At 39.6% G+C, this 17,921-nt stretch overlaps 1 protein-coding gene across 1 annotated transcript in view; it reads left to right on the forward strand.

The window, feature by feature from the left end:
• Nucleotides 1-17,921, forward strand: part of PLCH1 (phospholipase C eta 1) — a 154,070-nt gene that overhangs the window by 73,417 nt on the left and 62,732 nt on the right. Inside the window, exons 3-5 of the mRNA XM_067537397.1 lie at nt 4,842-4,988; nt 9,214-9,457; nt 14,322-14,451. Of these exons, the coding sequence (XP_067393498.1) occupies nt 4,842-4,988; nt 9,214-9,457; nt 14,322-14,451 (521 nt within the window). The remainder of the gene's footprint in view (nt 1-4,841; nt 4,989-9,213; nt 9,458-14,321; nt 14,452-17,921) is intronic.

The following is a 17,921-nucleotide window of genomic DNA, read 5'->3' on the forward strand; positions in this document are numbered from 1 at the left end:
AATTTATGTGGCTTTGGAAGTGCCATAAACAAAGTCAGAAACAGCCATTTTTATTCCCGAGGGAGGCTATGTCTACAATGTGATTAGAGGTGCACCTGCAGCATGTACAAACATACCTGAGCTAGCTTTGGTCTAGCTAGCTTGAGTAACAATAGCAGGGAAGCAACGGGGATGGCAGCAGACGTAAGTAATCAAGGTCTTGGACAGGTTTTTACTCCAACAGCTAGCCTATGCTGCCACCACTTTACTGGTTTTGTTTTCAAGCTAGCTGAGTCAAGGCTCGCTTGGGTATGTGTCGTTGTTCTGGAATCACAGATCGGATTGCAGTGTAGACATATTCTACAAAAGTGTCCATGTGGGGAAGTTCTGTAGGGTAACTCCACTGGTATAATTATACAAGTTTAACTATAGACGTCTCCCGTGTAGACAAGCCTTAAGGCAATAGGGTTTGGAGTTTAAAGTCTGAATCTAGAGTACTGTGTTGTTTACCGTTCACTAGTCTTGTCTCCCAGAAGAGAGAAGGAAAAATTAAATGTTTTTAAAAGTGGAGCCACTGCCACCATGCTTCTGTGAGCCTTTCTGACTAGCAGCATTTCAGTGCAGCAAAAACTGAGTCCTCGCCTCCACCAAGACTGTACAGTCAGCAGAAACATACTACTTCAGATTTAGCCTTAAAACAGTGAAATTATCATGACACTGGACTCACAAGCAAAGGGCTTTGTATGTGGGAGCAGTGGGAGAGGATGGACTTTTCACTTCTATGCTAGAAGTAGAGCCTGGGACATCAGCCAGGCCAGGTGCAGCTGATACTTGTTTTGGGAAGGAGTCGTGAACTTGTCCACCTTTACTCATGAGTTTGTGGCCATGTGGGTCTGTGCTGTGGGGATACCCTGGCCACGCTTACATCGTTGAGATGAGTTGCTCATCCCCATGTTGGAGAACTCTGGTGTGTCACAGGGTTATGGAATTCTCCTTCATGGAGCCTCTGCTGCTGCTGGTAAAGCACAACTTTTACAGCTGCTTTAGGCCCATCCTTAGGCGCTTAGGGCATTTCACAATTGGACCCACAGAGAAAAGAAATCCCTAATGTCGCAGGGAGAGGAGCGCTAGTATGCACTGGTGTGCTGCTGTATTGAGGAGAATGTTGGAGAAAGGAGTGGAAGGAGGAGGAGGAGAAAGGGTGCAGCAAAGAGGGAAGCTCAGCTGCAGCTCAGGAACCAGGCAGACTGTAGAAGGAAACAAGTTCATAGAGACAGCTGGGAGACAAAGCTAGAGAGCTTCAAGTGTGAGGGAAAGGAGAAGCTTGGATTAATTCTAGAGGAGGGAGGGAAGTGATTTAAGAAGATGGAAATGTAGTCAGAGCAAGTAGAGAGGAAGGCAGTCTTGACCACAGCATTATATAAGCTGAGGAAGGGAGGGATGAGAATAGGGTAGAGAAGAGGAGGCTACAGTTGTCCAGGCAAAAAATCTCTTCAGTCAGAGGGATGGCTGACGAGGTAGATGGAAACTACCAGAGCAGGTACTAGACTTTTGGTAGTAGGAATAAAGGAGAAAGGATGAAAATTTAAGAGATACTATAGAGAAAAAAGTGACAGTGTCTTGGAGTGGTCAGTGTAAGGGGAAAAGAAAAGATGACATGGCTATAATTCCACTCAGGGTTCTGGTGGGATCAAACACCAGAAGAAGGCAGATAGAGGGGTTTGTGTGCCTATTAGAACACAATTCTGGAACTATAGCTTTGTCATTGAAGATTTTCTGTTAGATTTAATTTTTTGATGTACCATCACCACCACCTCCTATTACTAATATTGTGAATGATAATATGAATCTGAAAATGAAATCCAATTTACAGAAAATAAATGTGGAACAACTGTAAATTAAAAATTATTTCCCTTCACTTTACTGTTGATTTATTACCTTTTTTCTCTCCTCATTTGTTGTGAAGTCAAAAGAGCTTGACATTTTGACAAATGAATTTTATTGTCCTGTGGAGAGAAGCTAGCCAGAAAAAAATTCACATTCAGCTCTGTCTTTCACTGCCTTTGAATGGCACCCTCCTTTTAGGCCATTGTTATTCCTGTCAGAAGATTCTCATTGCTGACGGATACACTGTCACCAGCATGAACTGCGGTGGTCCAGTGAGGTCGCATCTCTGAATTATGAGAAATCTTTTTCCAAATTGCACTTTTCACACGCAGCATTTAAAAGCTGTACAGGATAATGCACACATTAGTTTGCTTCTAGGGGAGGAAACTGTGTAACCTTGCAGAATGGAGACTACAAGAGTTAGAATAGGTCCTTTTTATTCTTCACCAAGTGCAGCGATTAGAGCTTGTAGGTAGAGTACATTCTAAAGTACACCACTCAGAAAAGTGGAGGTGAGGAGATGATTGATTGATATACATGCAACTCAGTGGGGAAACTCTAAATAAGCTCTTCTCTTTTCCAAAGCCCTTTGCTGAATTTTACATTGGAGCTATAGACAAGTCAGTTAAATTGCTAAAATGTCAAGTGTTTTCTCTATCCACCTAGAATTGAAAGACAAGAGACAACAGGTGAATTCGGACAGACTGAGGGGGGAGGACAAGGAAACAATTTACTCCAACTCTCCATTATCATTCAGTCTTATCTGAATTGAATTTCAGCAAGCCAGCTCCCATGCAGGTCCCAGTCTCAACCAGACACTGCCCCATCAAGATTGATAATAATGTCATGTCAGAGCTGCGTGCTATCAGCTCACTATACTCCCTACTTTAAAGCTACTTGAACCAGGAGGATGGAGCGATGACATGTCCCCCTGACGTAGGGGGCAAATTGAAGGAATGGCTGGGAGGAAGGCAGCATGGCTAGAGTATTGTTGCTCTCTGGCTAGCACGCTGGCATCTTGGGGCCATCTCCAGCCATACTTGACCAGGATCTGGAAGCCACACATGGATCCTTGGGGCCTCTCCTGTGTAGTTGCTCCCAATGCACATTGGAAGAAACAGATGACAGAGCCCAAAGCACCAGGCAGTGGAGAATCAGGCCCCATATTTATGGTAGCTTTTCTTCAATACTGAAGGGCACCGAGGCTGCTTTAATTTGCTCTGGGAATGAAACTGGCTCCTGGTGTTCGGGCACAAAGGAGGTGTAAAACCATCTTCCATGCCACACTCTGGGGGTCCTGTACTGAGCATAACTCATCTGGAGCTGAGAGTCAGGTCCTGCTTGTGCTGTTATGTGAGTAGATGTGCCACTTTGTTTGTCTCCTCAGAAATGAGGGTAAATACCCGAGTTAGTGCAATGGGAACTTGTGGAAATGAAAATGACTGTTTTTAATGTCCTATTTTCAGGAAGGTTTTCCACTAGCATAATAGAAGCAGGAATACAGAAAATAATGGGATCTCCTTAGGGTTCATTTGTTATTACAGAGATAAGGAAGAGGCATGCCTGGAATTTATTGTCTTTCAGAAAAATAAAAAATAAATAGGGATTTGTATGAAACACTTCAAGATGACCTTTTACAGCAGCCACACATACAATTTCAATGAGACGTTGCATCCAGCTCCAGGTCTGCCTTTTTCTGTTTTTTTTTTTTTTTTTTTTTTTTTTAAGTGCAGACTCGTGCACTGTAGTGGTCAGGTATTTTGTTACATTTGTGATATGACAGGAGAGTACTGGTTTGATGGATGAATACCTGTGGCTGAGTCAGTTTGAGAAACAAATAAAGGTAATCTATACAATGTTTCATGGGTTCATTGGGTTGCTATGGGTTGACTATTTGTAGAGATGAAACACCTGTAGTATAGCTGAAATGTCCCTGTTTTCATGGTGAAACAATGGCAGGGTAATGAGAAAGTATAAAAGAGCTTTGGGACCTGATTCTCATCTCACTAGAGTGGTGTAAATTATTAGTAACTCCACAATTACACGGGAGTAAAACTGCTGTAAGATCAGAATCAGGTTTTTAATATAACAAAATATAAATAATTCAGGTTTATAGATCAAATTACAGGTAGCAGTATCCTGGAAGTATATATTTGATATTTCATATATCTTTATAACCATATCTGAAATATTTGACTGAACAACATAATTTGCTTTAAAAATGGCAATAATCTCAACATAGAAACCTTTACATTTGGACATTTGCCGCTTCCTCTTTAAAATATACAACCATCCCCCACTCTGTTAAAATAAAATATGCACATATGTATAATCATGATATGATTAGTCCCTCTATAGTACAAAATATTACAGCTTTTCTTTTGTGGTGCTGCTATGAATATATTAATTGTTGGTGTCAGTAGATAATATTCCAACCTTAATTGTTGATAAATCCCATCCTAAAAGTTTCAGTGCTGAATAAGTATAATTTATTGAACTGCTATTTTAAATGATTTTTGTATGCAAGGATTTTTTCTGACTGGAATTTACAGATGTTAAAGCACTGGATGTCTTTGGTGCTCATTGTTTGTGGACTTGAAAAACTGTACCTGATATTTGGATTTTTGGTGATGGAAGCAGGCTCCCAAGTATTTAAAGAAGCTAAATATTATTCTTTCTTTGGACAGGACTACATGGCTGTCTTGTAGAATCAAGTACCATCTATATATAGTAATGATTTTTTTATGCTAAAGTGATAGGTTCAATTCTCATGTTTGTATTTGATCAGATTTTACAAAGCCTTCTAAAAACTACTCCAGTTCCAATTTTCTTCTCTTTGATTAATGTTTAATTCCTGGCATGTAAAGTGCAAATCAAAGCGTTTATATGGTAGTTAGATGTCTAAAAGCCGATGTCATTTTTATTAGTGTAACAAAATAGCCTTTTAGTTGAATTTGTTCTAATCTTCTTTTCAGTTGAAAGATGCATGAGTGTAATGCAGTCTGGGACTCAGATGATTAAGCTGAAGAGTGGAACAAAAGGTCTAGTACGTCTCTTTTACCTGGATGAACACAGGACCTGCATCAGATGGAGACCATCCAGAAAAAGTGAAAAGGCTAAAAGTAAATTCTCTTCATATTGCTTTTAATTACTCGAACAATTCTGCTCTAGAATATGAATTAACATGGTTTATAGAGAAAAACTGTACTTTACAGTATCTTTCAGTTTATAAATTCTTATTAATGATTCTTATAAATGTGATACAATATCTATAAAATGCATTGACCATTTTTGCACAATAAATAAATTGTGAAAGGCATTATATTATTGCCAGGAAAAATTACATATTTCCGTTAATTTCAATTTAGTAGCATGTTGGCATGCATGCACTGTACAGTATGAACACTGACTGTTGACCTTAGTACATTGTCCTCATATGGGAAGATAAGAACCTATCTGTAAATACATCTTTTAAGATAGTCCAGATACTAGTTTAAATCTTTGTAATATCTTATACCGTGATCCAACTCCAGATTTAAAAGAAAAGCAACCAGAAATGTTAAGCTAATGTACAGAAATACTTATTGTTATTAACACATGTAGTGTAAAGGCCACATCACATTTATTTAGAGCTGGATTCCACCTGGACCTTTAGCTGGTGCACAGTATGAGGAGAGGGTGAGAGGAGTGTGTCCCATGTAAGAGTCAAGCAGACATCCAGCCCTGCCCTATGTGAGGAATATTTGTGTGTTTATAAACACTGCTTCAACTGGAGTTTAGAAAACACATCCTGGAAATATTTCTGCTGGTTTTAGGTTTGTGACAGCTTGCTTGTGGGCCAGATTGAACCTGACAGCATCAAGTGACATGCCTAAGGCATGTTTTTGTTATGATGTAAGAACAGAAGGAATGATCGAATTTGGAGTATTGATCCTTCAAACGCGGCTCTACCCTGAAAAGTGACTATAAAAATGGTACTGAGGGGTTCCACATATATTGTTTCTCATTGAGTGCTGTTTAAAATGCACTACATTTACAAGTCAAATTATGTGTGATTTCAGTTGCCAGCCCTGCAAACTCAGTCTCAATGGACTGTCATGCGGGCTTGTTCCAATTTGCACATCATCACCACTAACAACAATTCAGCAGGCTACCTTACATCAAATTACCCCCATGTATTCCCATTGTCTTCAGATAAGTGTCTTTGTGACACCTGTAGGTATTGCCTAGGTATAAGTAATTGGGATTTAGTAAATTGTCTGTTGATGATGCACAAGAAGAAACAGAATCCAGCTTGTCTTCTGCTAGCTGTGTTTGCTCTGCGGGGCCAGCAGAAGTACCAAAAAATTAAACAACTTTTGTCACTAAAGTCAACAGCCATGAATGAGGACACACAAGGAGCAGATCTGTTGTGTAAGAAGACACCAGTTTTACACAGCCACTTTTCAGTGTAGAACCACGCTTTAGGGATGGGGATGACAGCTGAGTACGTTTGAAAAGAGATGCTTCAAGCTCCTGTGGCAGGGCTTCAAGTGTCTCTGGCACCACTGGCCTCAAACAGCCCTCACTCATCCACACATGGACTGGCATTCATATTGACTTCCTCCTCCTGTGAGGCATCAGAGATGTCTTTGGCTGGGAAAGGACGATGATGATAAGTAGCTGTAAAATAATATTTTTAAATGATTTAATAAATACAAAAGCATATATTATTTTGAAATGCCTCCCTTATCCGTATTGTTTCTCTCCAGCCCCAGATTTAAATGAGACCCTTTGTCAATGAGGTGTTATGTACACGTCTCTACATAGAGACTCAGATGAAACCAAATGGCTTATGCTTGGTTCAGTTAAACTGGAGGTGTTCGACAGGGGGAAAGTGTTCTTAGGAACTCAGCTGAGACATTTGCTCACTTATTCTCAAAGTGGCTCTCAGTCAAGGAGTTTTACTAGACTCATTGCTCGCTGCTTCTTGGTTCCCAGATATAAACAGTGACCAGAAACACCTTCTGTTATCTACAGTTGGTCAAGGGACTGCATCCTTTCCTTTCAAAGGTAGACCTTGTCACTGACACCCAGGACTTTCTTCACCTCAGGGCTATGCTAATGTTCTTGCCGGACCCTTGGGAGTCACTTGGAAGTTTCAGCTAGTGCAGAATGTAGCTTGCCTGCCTCATATGAAGGACAGACCGCTTAGAACATATTACATCAGTGTTGTGTGTTATTTACTTGTTGTTAAAGGTGCTGCTGCTATCAAGAAAGCCCTATGTGGTCAAGGTCTTGGGTACTTCAGAGATCAGCCCCATGACCCATCATAGCACCTACTTTCAGAAGGGACACTTTGCCTATCTGACACCAAGAGTAGAGGTTACATTAACTGGTGGCAGGATGATGTCAGTAGCGGACCTTCAGCTCTGGCTAAAAATCTGAAGCAGTGCACTTTTACAATGTGATGTGCTGTCAGTCTTTATGCTCATGCCTTGTAGGTAGGTTGAGTCCCCTAGCTGGTATTCTGTCATCCGTAGTCCTTTCAAGGGAGTTAGTTTGGTTGCTGCAAAGTGCTGAGAAGTGTTCGCTCCCCATTTTGGGGGCAGATGATACTTCTGTTGATCTAAATGATACAAAGTGCTCTACATAGACTATGGAGATGGGCACCTTATAAATGTATGTAATAGTAAATCATATATTTTTTAAACTCAGCACATCAGATTATGCACTGACTTCACTCTGTGGTGCTCCGTTGACCTCCTTGCTGTTGCACAGTGTGTAAATCATTGTTGTATTTTGTCTATAATTTTCCAAGTATTGCAGTTAAAAGGAAATACTGCTCCTTAAATTAAACAGAGAACATTATTCAAGCTGATGTGAAAATGATTATCCAAGTTTACATGAATCATAAATACACTCATGAGTGTGTGTGTGACTTGGTTAGATGCCAAAGTACAGTCATCATTATTTTATTTGAATAAAACAAGACTCTACAGTCACTTAGAGAATGCAGTGCATTTAAAAATGTTGCTCTATACACTTTGATTTATCTCTACATACCATATATCTGGAATTAATGGACTGCCTACACTGTTTGTCAAACTGTATAATTGTATGGGAGTAGCAGAATTATGAAGAATGCAGCTGTTCTTTGAAAATGCAAAAGTGATCCCAGTCATAAGGTAATAGTACCTACCAATGTATTGAAATTACCTTTTTATAGTTTACTCTCGCATCATTGCTGTACAGATTCGGAGCTGCAGGTGGAGTGTTCAAGTAAGGTGCTTGATGAACACTCAAGTGCGTGGAGTCTGAATGATAGATAGTAGATAGATAGATAGAAGGATAGATGGTAGATGTGTTCCCTTGGTATGACATTCCCAGTTTAGCCTAGTAGAAAGAAACCTTCCTATTTTAAAAGCTTCTTCTCCAGCAGTCCTTCTTTAGGAAGGGCTAGTTACTTTTAAAGCAACCCAGCGTTATTAATTTGGGTTGTCCTATGAGACACTGGAGGAAGGAAGGATGACAGAGAAAAGCTGTTTAATTTCTTTGCCAGATAGCTAATGAAATTCAGGTGTTTTCTAACTGCTTTGAAGTAAATTTGGTCATAGTGGAGTTTTCTGTTTCTATACAAATTATGTATTTTTCAATTATTACATTTGTTATTAATTGAAACAATTCTCCTGCTCCGTCCCTTCTAAACAAAAATTGTGACCCAAATTTTGCCTATTGAAACTAGGGAAGCAATGAGGTCTGAAAATGCTGCAGTGTTGCCACTAAGGCTTGATAGTAAAAAACAGGGAAAGTTATAGCTGATAACATTTTTGGTGTTTTCATATCAGAGGGCCAGTTTGTGAGAGTAAGTACTACCCTGTTTTTGGAACTGTATGGAACCATACTGCCCCTACAGGAGCATTAGGATAACTCCTTGAATTGTATGCCTCTGCTGAGAAGCACAGCTGCTTTTATATCCCTTAGGATGGTATAGTGCACTCCCTTCTGCGACTGTTCATATCTGCTGGCTGGTGTAAAACAGAGTGCAGGAGTGGAGGGTGGCAAAGCCCCATCTATTCCCTGCCCCTTCTGGAGTGAATTGCACTCTATGGGCATTGCAGGAAATAAACTCTACACTGAGGAGATCGCTGGCACTGTCAGTTTTGCTGGTCTCCATACAGGAATGCAAGTAAGGGGAACGCTCCTTACACGTGCACCCCTACACCTGTATAAGGGCCAGTGTGAAGGCTTATGAGTTTGCTCTTATTTAAAAACACTTATTTTGAACAATATAGAAGAACCTAAAAATGCCAAGAAACTGGATGAACATCCAAGCAGATTAATTTTTCTGTCCCCTTTTACTTGCAGTTGTAATTGATTCAATTTACAAAGTGACAGAAGGCCGACAGTCTGAAATATTCCATCGCCATACCGAGGGGAACTTTGACCCAAGTTGCTGCTTTACCATTTACCATGGTAACCACATGGAGTCACTAGATCTTATCACCTCTAATCCAGAGGAGGCACGCACCTGGATCACAGGACTTAAGTATTTGATGGCTGGAATAAGTGATGAGGATTCTCTTGCTAAACGACAAAGAACTCATGATCAATATCCTTTCTAGGACGTTCGCTCAGGCTTTCATTTGGGTATTTTTGGTTTGTTTTATGTGGCTTGGTGGTATGGGTACACTCCTCCTCCCACTGGAGACAGTTGAAGTTTTTACCATTGATTGCATTGGGAACAGATCAGGTCATTGGTTTGTAAAAAGAATATTTTTAAATCTCCCCACTGGCTTTGGATAATAATTAAAAAAAAAACATTTTTCAGTCCTTATTCCATTTCCTAAAATCAGCAATTGGAATTGCCACCCTGAAAGCTGATTTTTATTGTCATCTTTGTACAACGCTAGGGACTGATTTCAATTCTCGAGAGATGCTCAACGTGTTCAGCCTGCAGTGAGAGTGCTCATCAGCTCTCAGAAATGCTCACATCTTATACGAATGGAGAGGGTTTCATTTTGGAGAAAGATCATGTTAACTTTAAGTCACAGTGAGACATCTAGGAGGAGATTCTGGAGATTGAGTCTACCAGGAGGGAAGGATGGAGGGAGACTGGGGAGGCATGGAAGGGTCAATTGGTAAGGATAAATCACAGAAACCTGCATTCAAATAACATTAAATCTATAAAAGCCAGAAATAGACAGGTGAGGGTAAAATTTATACAGCTGACATCATTACCCTCTATTTCAAGGTTCATAGTCACAGTAGAGCTTGTTTTTAGAGGTGATTTTAATTTTTTTGATGAAAAATTCAGGGCTTTTTGTTTTGACAAATCTTTTGTTTTCCAAATATATTTCAAAACAACAAATGTTAGAGAAAAAAACACAAAATTTTAATTTTTTTCATTTGGAAAATGCTTACCTCTTAGTTTTATACTTTTTCCCTCTCCTTTTCCACTAGAAAGGTGGAGGAAGAGTTTTTTAAAAAAATTAAAAAGTGAAAGAAAGTAACCTGGACTTTTAAAAGTAACACTTTCTGTCAGAGAAAATGATACAAAGTAATACTTGGACTATTTCCAATGGGAAAAAAATTAAAAAGTGAGAAAAATTTTTTTTCTCACATAGCCTCATTGTTTTACTGCCCTACTTCTTTTTCCAAAACTGAAAATGTTTGCAAAAATTTGTCAAACAAAAATACAATCATTTCATTTTGGATTTTTCTTTTTTTAATTAAAAAAACCCCCAAAACCTGGTTTTGACCAGCTTTCCTTGTTTGCTTTGCACTTTGTTTGTAGGAGTAAGTTGGATGAGGCAAAGGAAGGACAAAAGATCCAATCCTGTTTGGCTACTTCTCTGAATATTATTATAATTTATTATTTGTGTAGTGCCATTGGTTCACAGCCTCCAATGAGACAGTTCACACACCAGCCTCTTAGGTTAGGTGAAGACTCAGACTTTACCTCAATATAAGAGCACTGAGATAGTTTATAGTAAATCTAAGAATAAATTTGTTAACAAAGAACAGAGATTTAAATGAGGCTAAGCAAGAGGAAAAGAGATAAGTATGGTTACAAACAAAACACCGCTGTCTAGTGCCTGAAACTTAATTCTAGCAAGTTAGGTGTTTGCCTAAAAGAGTTTCTCACTTACAGCAAGTCATCAGCAGCTCCTGCTCTTCAGGCCAGGATAGTTCATAGGCTCAATGGCTGCTGTTCCCAATGTCCCCTAAAAGTGATGGATAACTAGAATGTCTTTTAGCTTCCTCTTATATTTTCAAAATTGTCTTTGTCTCAAGGGCCAGGAAGATTTTCTGGGGGTGCAGATTCTACCCCTGATGTGCCAAGCTGCTGCTTGTTAGCTTGATTGCTTTGTTTACCTAATATGAAATGTACTTTCATTGTCCTCTGCCTGTAATTAAGCAACAGGTGAATCCACATCCCTTTGTCTAAAGCAAGTTGGGTTTACGTGTCACATTTTAAGAACATATTTCCAGCACACATTTATAACTCTTTGTGCACAACCACGCATTCATCACACAAAGATTTTTGGGACGAGCATGGCACCAGTTTACATAGGATACCTTATATAACACCTTTTAGATACACATTGTGACAAGAGTGTGTTGGGGATAGTGTATCAGGTCTGATATATGAGTTTTGTTATGGTGGGCCCTCTGCCGGTTGGCCCTGAGGGGCTCCCAAGGTACAGGGGGGGACCTGTGTGATGACATTAGGCAGTACAGGTAGTTGCTTTGGAAAATAAACCACTTTATATTCATTATAACCAAGTCCTGACTTTTTTCCATCACAAAAAAATAATATAATGGTCACTCATTGGTCACTGCTTCTGGAATGTGTGTATGTATCTCTTCAGGTGTCCATTATGCTTGTTTCTAGGATTTGGCCCCAATATTGGAAGACACACATAGGCAAAAGCCAGGTTTTTGGGGCATATTGTGAGCTCCATAAACTTGTACTCCACTCACTATATTTATCCATGACTTTTTGAAGCTACATGTAACTGCTATGTATTCTCTGGTGCTGAAATGTTGCTTCAAGTCTTGTTTGTCTTATCAAATCTGGCAGCTGGGAGATTGCAGAATGAAATGACTCTGTAACAGTTCCATTGTGGCTGACATCTTACTGAAGCCAGAAAGGCATAGATTTGTACCCAAGATGATAGAAGCTTGCAGTTGGGGGAGAGAGGGGGGACCTGTAAGTAGGAGAAATGTAATTGAGAATAAGTGGGTGGGAGTTTGCAGGGGGAGAGAGAATGTTAGAGAAAGTAAACTAGATGTCTAAGAATTAAACATATATTAGTGGAATAATAGCAAAAACCGGATGAAAGAGAGGCAAAGGGGGAAAGTGTTAGGAACTCAGACAAAAATAATTCTGTCAGAAGTTGGCACTGTTTTTAAGTATTCAGAGGACAATGAAATTCCTGCCAGAACAAGGGCTAACAGTTCAATTAGCAGAATTGGATTTGGTGCTTAAACAATTATCAGATTTAAGATTTTGGATCTGAGTGGACTTTGCTTCTATGGGAGGACCAGGCCATGTTTTGAAACATGGAGGGAGTATGTACATTACTACTTTTGTGTCAAATAAATACAGATGACCAGATATTAATCTCCTTTTCAAATATACTAGTGTAAATTCAGAGCAACTGTAGAAACCAAAGGCATTTAGAGCAGTTTCAAAAACTACCTTTGTGAAATTATTACCACAAAGCATTGTTCTATCATTTTTCCTTTTAAGGAAGCTAAGTTTAGCCAAACTTTTTATCTTGTTGAGTCTCTTCTTGGACAGAGTTGCCGAAATTAAAGATTGCTGGGGCCACAGAAGAGCAACAGAAGGCATCAGTAGAAGTGGTGTAAGCCAGTGGTGCTGGCTAAAACCTCCTTCAACTCTGTTACCTTTTAACATTCTCCCAAACCTTTGAGGAATTATAAATGGAATTTCCATTTGTACACAGACCCCATCCTACCTCTTGCATTTAAATGGAGGAATCACTTCCCTTACTAATTATCTTGCATTATCATTTAAAATGCAGTCAATGTTTTCTTTGAAGCTTGTGCTGTAATTATGAAGAGCTATTTTCAGTTATCAGAATGTTATTTATTTAATTCTGCCTCTTGAAACAGTCTTGCCTAGTGTTGCAGGTGTAGAACAGTTGTCCATCACTGGGGTGGCTCAAGTAATTCCTAGAGATTTTTGTCTCAAATGCTTCTACAGCTATTGACCTCAGTGGTTGGGGAGCAGAAGAGGAGTTCTGTAAAGTTTAGGAAACTCACGGGATCACAGACACAACTGGGGCCAGAGGCAGAGAATATACATTTCCATACTTTTAAGAAAGGACTTGCTGTGAGGTGAAGGGAGCTCCGACCCTGGGAACCTTGTCAGGTCTCTAGGAGGGTAGTCCCCATGGATGTAAAGAGGCCTGCAGTTGGAGAACACACCTGCTCTGTGTATCTGCTAAACTCGACAGCACTTGCCCCTTGCCTAATATCTAGATTGGTAGCCAAATTGTGCCTGCCAAATTGTGTGAGGGGTGGTGTGGAGCATCCAAGCCTACAGTAACACTGGGAGAGGGATTGTGTGAATCAGGGAGTACCTCCCTCCCTGAACTCCACAGGGCACATGGATTGTGTGCAGACATAGGATGGTGCAGCTCACTTCTTCCCCCGAGTATGTCTGACTCCTTCTGTCTGCAGTGAACGTGGGGTGGGATGGGGAGGAAATGATGGGAATGAGAGAGAAAGGAAATAATTTAGAGGGTAAAGGAGACATGATTAGAGGAGAGAGGAGACCTAGTGAGATGGGAAGGTTAGGGTTAAGAATGTGATGGTAGAACGGAGAAGAAACTTTTCAGAAGAAGGAAGAATTGAAAATATCAAAGTGAAATAGCAGCATGAAAAAACTAAAGCTTAATGTAGAGGAGAGAGAGGATGGAAAAACAAGAACTTTTAATTTTTTAATAAGGTTCTTTTTGAAATTGCAGTCTTGTTCCATGCTCTATCCCTAAATGAATTTCAGCACTGATATGCATGCCCATTGAGCAAGATTCCTGATGGTACACATCATGAGCTAAATACATCCCTGGTGTGGCTCCACTGACATCAGTGGGTCTAATTCTGATCCCAGTTACACCAGTGTAAATCTGGAATAATTCTGTGGAAATCAAGAGAGTTACACTAATGTAAAACCGCTGTGAGATAAGTATCTGGTCTATTGACTTCAGAGAAATTACAATGGGGATGCATTTATTCCTTTGTGTGGAAATGGACACAATTTTGATGCAAACTATAGGCCATATTCTGCAACCTTGGAACAGATTTTACCACCGTTACTTATATCGTGGGGCTGACTGACATATGTCATATTTAGTAAGGCTGGCAGAATCTGGCCCTTTGTAATTCTCCATGATAAAAACATTCATTTTAAGTAGCTTAGCCTTTCCTTAGTATATTTGCACTTGGGTGAAACAGACCTTTGAGGAAGCTGATAAGAATGGAGATGGCTTGTTGAATATTGAAGAGATCCACCAACTGATGCATAAACTGAATGTCAATCTGCCCCGCAGAAAAGTGCGACAGATGTTTCAGGTCAGTGTACTTTTTACAAAGTGTAATATTTTGTTTCTAAGTCCCATGATTAATAGATTGCAAGACCAGAAAGGACTATTTTGGTCATCTAGTCTGTCCTGTATAATACAGGCAATAGGACTTCCCTGGATTCCTGTTTGAACTAGCGAATTATCTAGCCCTTAATGAATTAAGTGGCCTCACAAACACCCATGAGGTAGGTAAATGTTATTTGCATTTTACAAATGGACAAATGAGATGCTGAGTGGTGAAATAATTTGCCCAGGGTTACACAATGAATCCATCAGACACTAGAATGATTAGGGGGCAGCATGGAGCATCCATGGGGAGCCAGAAATAGAATCCAGGAATTGGGACTTCTAAGTTCCCTGTCTTCTCCTCTAGCCCACACAATTTCTCTTGGAGCGTGTGGCTTGCACTGTATCCCTTGTAACTTTATATTGATACACATACCTCATGACAAAGGGCCTAGCACACACAAATCATAGAAAGGACACATTTTTTGGACACAATTTGTTCTCATCATTGTGGACCTAATTTTGCTCTTACCCTGATGTAAATGCAAATTGGAGCTGCTACCTAATTATAGAAGTGGTTGAAATTTTTTCACAGATAAATGTTTAATGAAAAACGACTTTTTGAAGGAAATGACAATTTTTGCAGAAATGTCTGGGTTTTTTAATTAAAGTGAGCAAAATTAATTTTTTTCACATCTTTGAAATTTTCTGAGAAAATATTTACCATTGTTCATCCAGCCTTAATATTTACACCATTGGAAATGAAAAATACGCTAATGATATATTGGGTGCAACAAGAGTAAAACAAAAAGCAAAAAAACATTTTGGCCAAAATCCAGCCCTCTGTACATAGCAGAAATTGTTTAAGATCCCAGAACCCTTTATAGGCAAAAATGAGGTAAAATCAGCATTGCACAGCTGTAAGCCTTGGAATACAAACTACACTCCATGGCTGTGAAAAACCTAGGAAGCGTGTGGGCTAGCAGATGTAGAGACAAATGTATACTGAATTGTGCCCCCAAATCATAAATCTCATTTGGGGTATGTGTAGACTTTAACATGAGAAAACAAATCCTATTTTTTACCTTGTAGCTGAAAATCATTTCCTCCTCCACTTATCTGCTAAGATCTGAGTTTATGGACTCAGATGACAGCAACACAAACTCCTAACATAGTGTAATAAATGCAGTTCCCTGGGATTGCTTAGTGTTACTGATGCTGCAGCTGCAGGAGAAACAGAGAATTGTGAAGTCCTATACCGACAGGCAAAAGCCTTTTAGTTCATCTTTACATGCAAAAGAAATATCTAGGGATGTAACATGATCTCATTAACAGGCAGCCTTTTTATAACCCACAGGCATCCATTATTTTGATTTGTCAAAAACAAGCTGATTTTTTTTCTGTTGTTGCTGCCAGCCTATATCTGGGCTTATATCATAGACCTTGCAGAGATAGTTAGAACCATTACTGTTGAAGAAAGAGTGAAGTGTTGAAAGATTATCCTGTTAGACTCACTTGGGGCTCAGGTCTATAGCCCTTAGTTCTCGAATGATCCTTACTCATGCAAGGGGTTCAATGGGCTTCCATTATCACCATCACCAGATTTATGCATGATAAAAGATAGACACTGTGTGCCAAATTCTCAGGCAGCCCTGTGCTGCTCAAGTGGTACAAAGCAGCTGTAAATCTGTCCTAAATGATTCCTCCTGACAGAATTGGCTCTGTGCCCACCTGTTCCCAGTTTTCACTTGCACCACTGAAGATGTGCCCGTTTGTTTGGATTATATAGAAGTAAACTGTAAAACTGTGCCAGACAGACACCGGTTACTGAGAATCCAGGAAATATTACATGTACATGATCCAAGTAAATCTTACCACGAGGCGTTCATAAGTGAGGACACCAGAAGCTGACTATTGGGAATCGACTGATATCCTGACTAGAAGATTTCAAATTTGCCATCAGACATAGGTCTAGGAAAGCTAACCTCAGTACAGTTTCGTTTCTCGAGCATTGCTGGATTTGCAGGTTTATATATTGTAGAGCAAGAGCATACAGGAGACAACTGGTTTATAAGGAGAGAATGGCGTTGAGCCATGGAATTATGAGACCCATATTTTTAATGTTGGGATTTAAACTTGCTTAGAGTACAGTGATATTCATATCCTAGAAACGTGTTTAAAACCATGTTACATTGAATGCTTTGTTCACAGGGAAAGTGCAAATGGAACATGTAGTTCCAAACGGGCCCACTGAGGGTGCTGTTCACTGTAGTTCCCAGCTGGCAGATCAGAGCTCCTCTCTGGCAAGCGTGAGGGTGGGTGGAGGCAGGAAAAGTGGACCCCGGAATAAAAAGAACCAGTGGAGAGATGCAGGCTGTAATGAGAATTTGTGTTCATGTTTTATTGGGTAAACTGTTGGACAGAGAAACCCACCCCAAGGGGATTCAAAGCAAATCAACACTGGGAAGAGCTCTGTACAGAAAGGAGAGCCCTCTGCAGGGAAGTTAAGGAGGCACTATCTTTAATAGGACTCTACATGGCTGCAAGCATCTTCATTTGCAGGTCTTGATGTAGGATCAGGGCATAAGGCCTTGGTTAACTGAAATGTAAAGAAAGTGCATAAAGAAAAACAATGTGCACTGCCATGAATGAGAGGTGTTACTCACGGATGCACATAGGACACTCGACCATCTATAATGTTAAAACTGCCTTTCATTTTCCTTCCTTGAGCTGTTTACAGTCTAAAATCAGCAGGGAAAGAAGTCTTTCTTGAGTTTCGGTTACTGTAGAGACCTACATCAAAGAGAAAATATATTGTAAAACTGCTGTCAAATGTTTTGTAAATCCAAAACAAATCCTCTTAGGCAGATGCTCAAAGTAAAAAGCAGTAATAACATACAGTAAGCACTGTTTTCTTCTCTAACAATAGCTATGAGGACAAACTAAAACAGCAATCAAGACTGGAGATATTTTTCTGCATGGAATGCTGCAGTTATTGCAGACTTAATCCAGTTCACATACACTATCCTGGCAATAGGATTAAATGATTGTTGCAATTTATCATGTTGACATCTATTTAGCATTGTAATATTGTACTGAACATTTATAAATGTCAGATTCTGCTCTTGGATGAAGTCAGTGGACAAGATTCTGATGTTATTTAGATTGCTGTAAATCCAGAGTGACTCTACTGAATCCAATAGATCACTCTAGATTTACACCAGTGTAATTGAGATCAGAATCTAGCCCAGTGAAAATGAAATAACTTAATACAATGAAATCTAAATACAGAATGTGGCCTTTTATTGAGAATTTATTGTTTTGCTATAACAACTGGATTTCTGCCAAGAAATCCTATAAAAATCCTTTAAAATTTGTTGTTACATTAGCAAATGCTTGTTAGCCTTGTCAAGGATGAGTGGAGTCATGTAGCTGGAAATGAATTAAGTATCT

Source organism: Emydura macquarii, unplaced genomic scaffold (genome assembly GCF_026122565.2).
Source record: "Emydura macquarii macquarii isolate MOO-44397 ecotype Brisbane River unplaced genomic scaffold, CSIRO-AGI_Emac_v2 contig_18, whole genome shotgun sequence".
In the NCBI taxonomy this organism is placed as follows: Eukaryota; Metazoa; Chordata; order Testudines; family Chelidae; genus Emydura; species Emydura macquarii.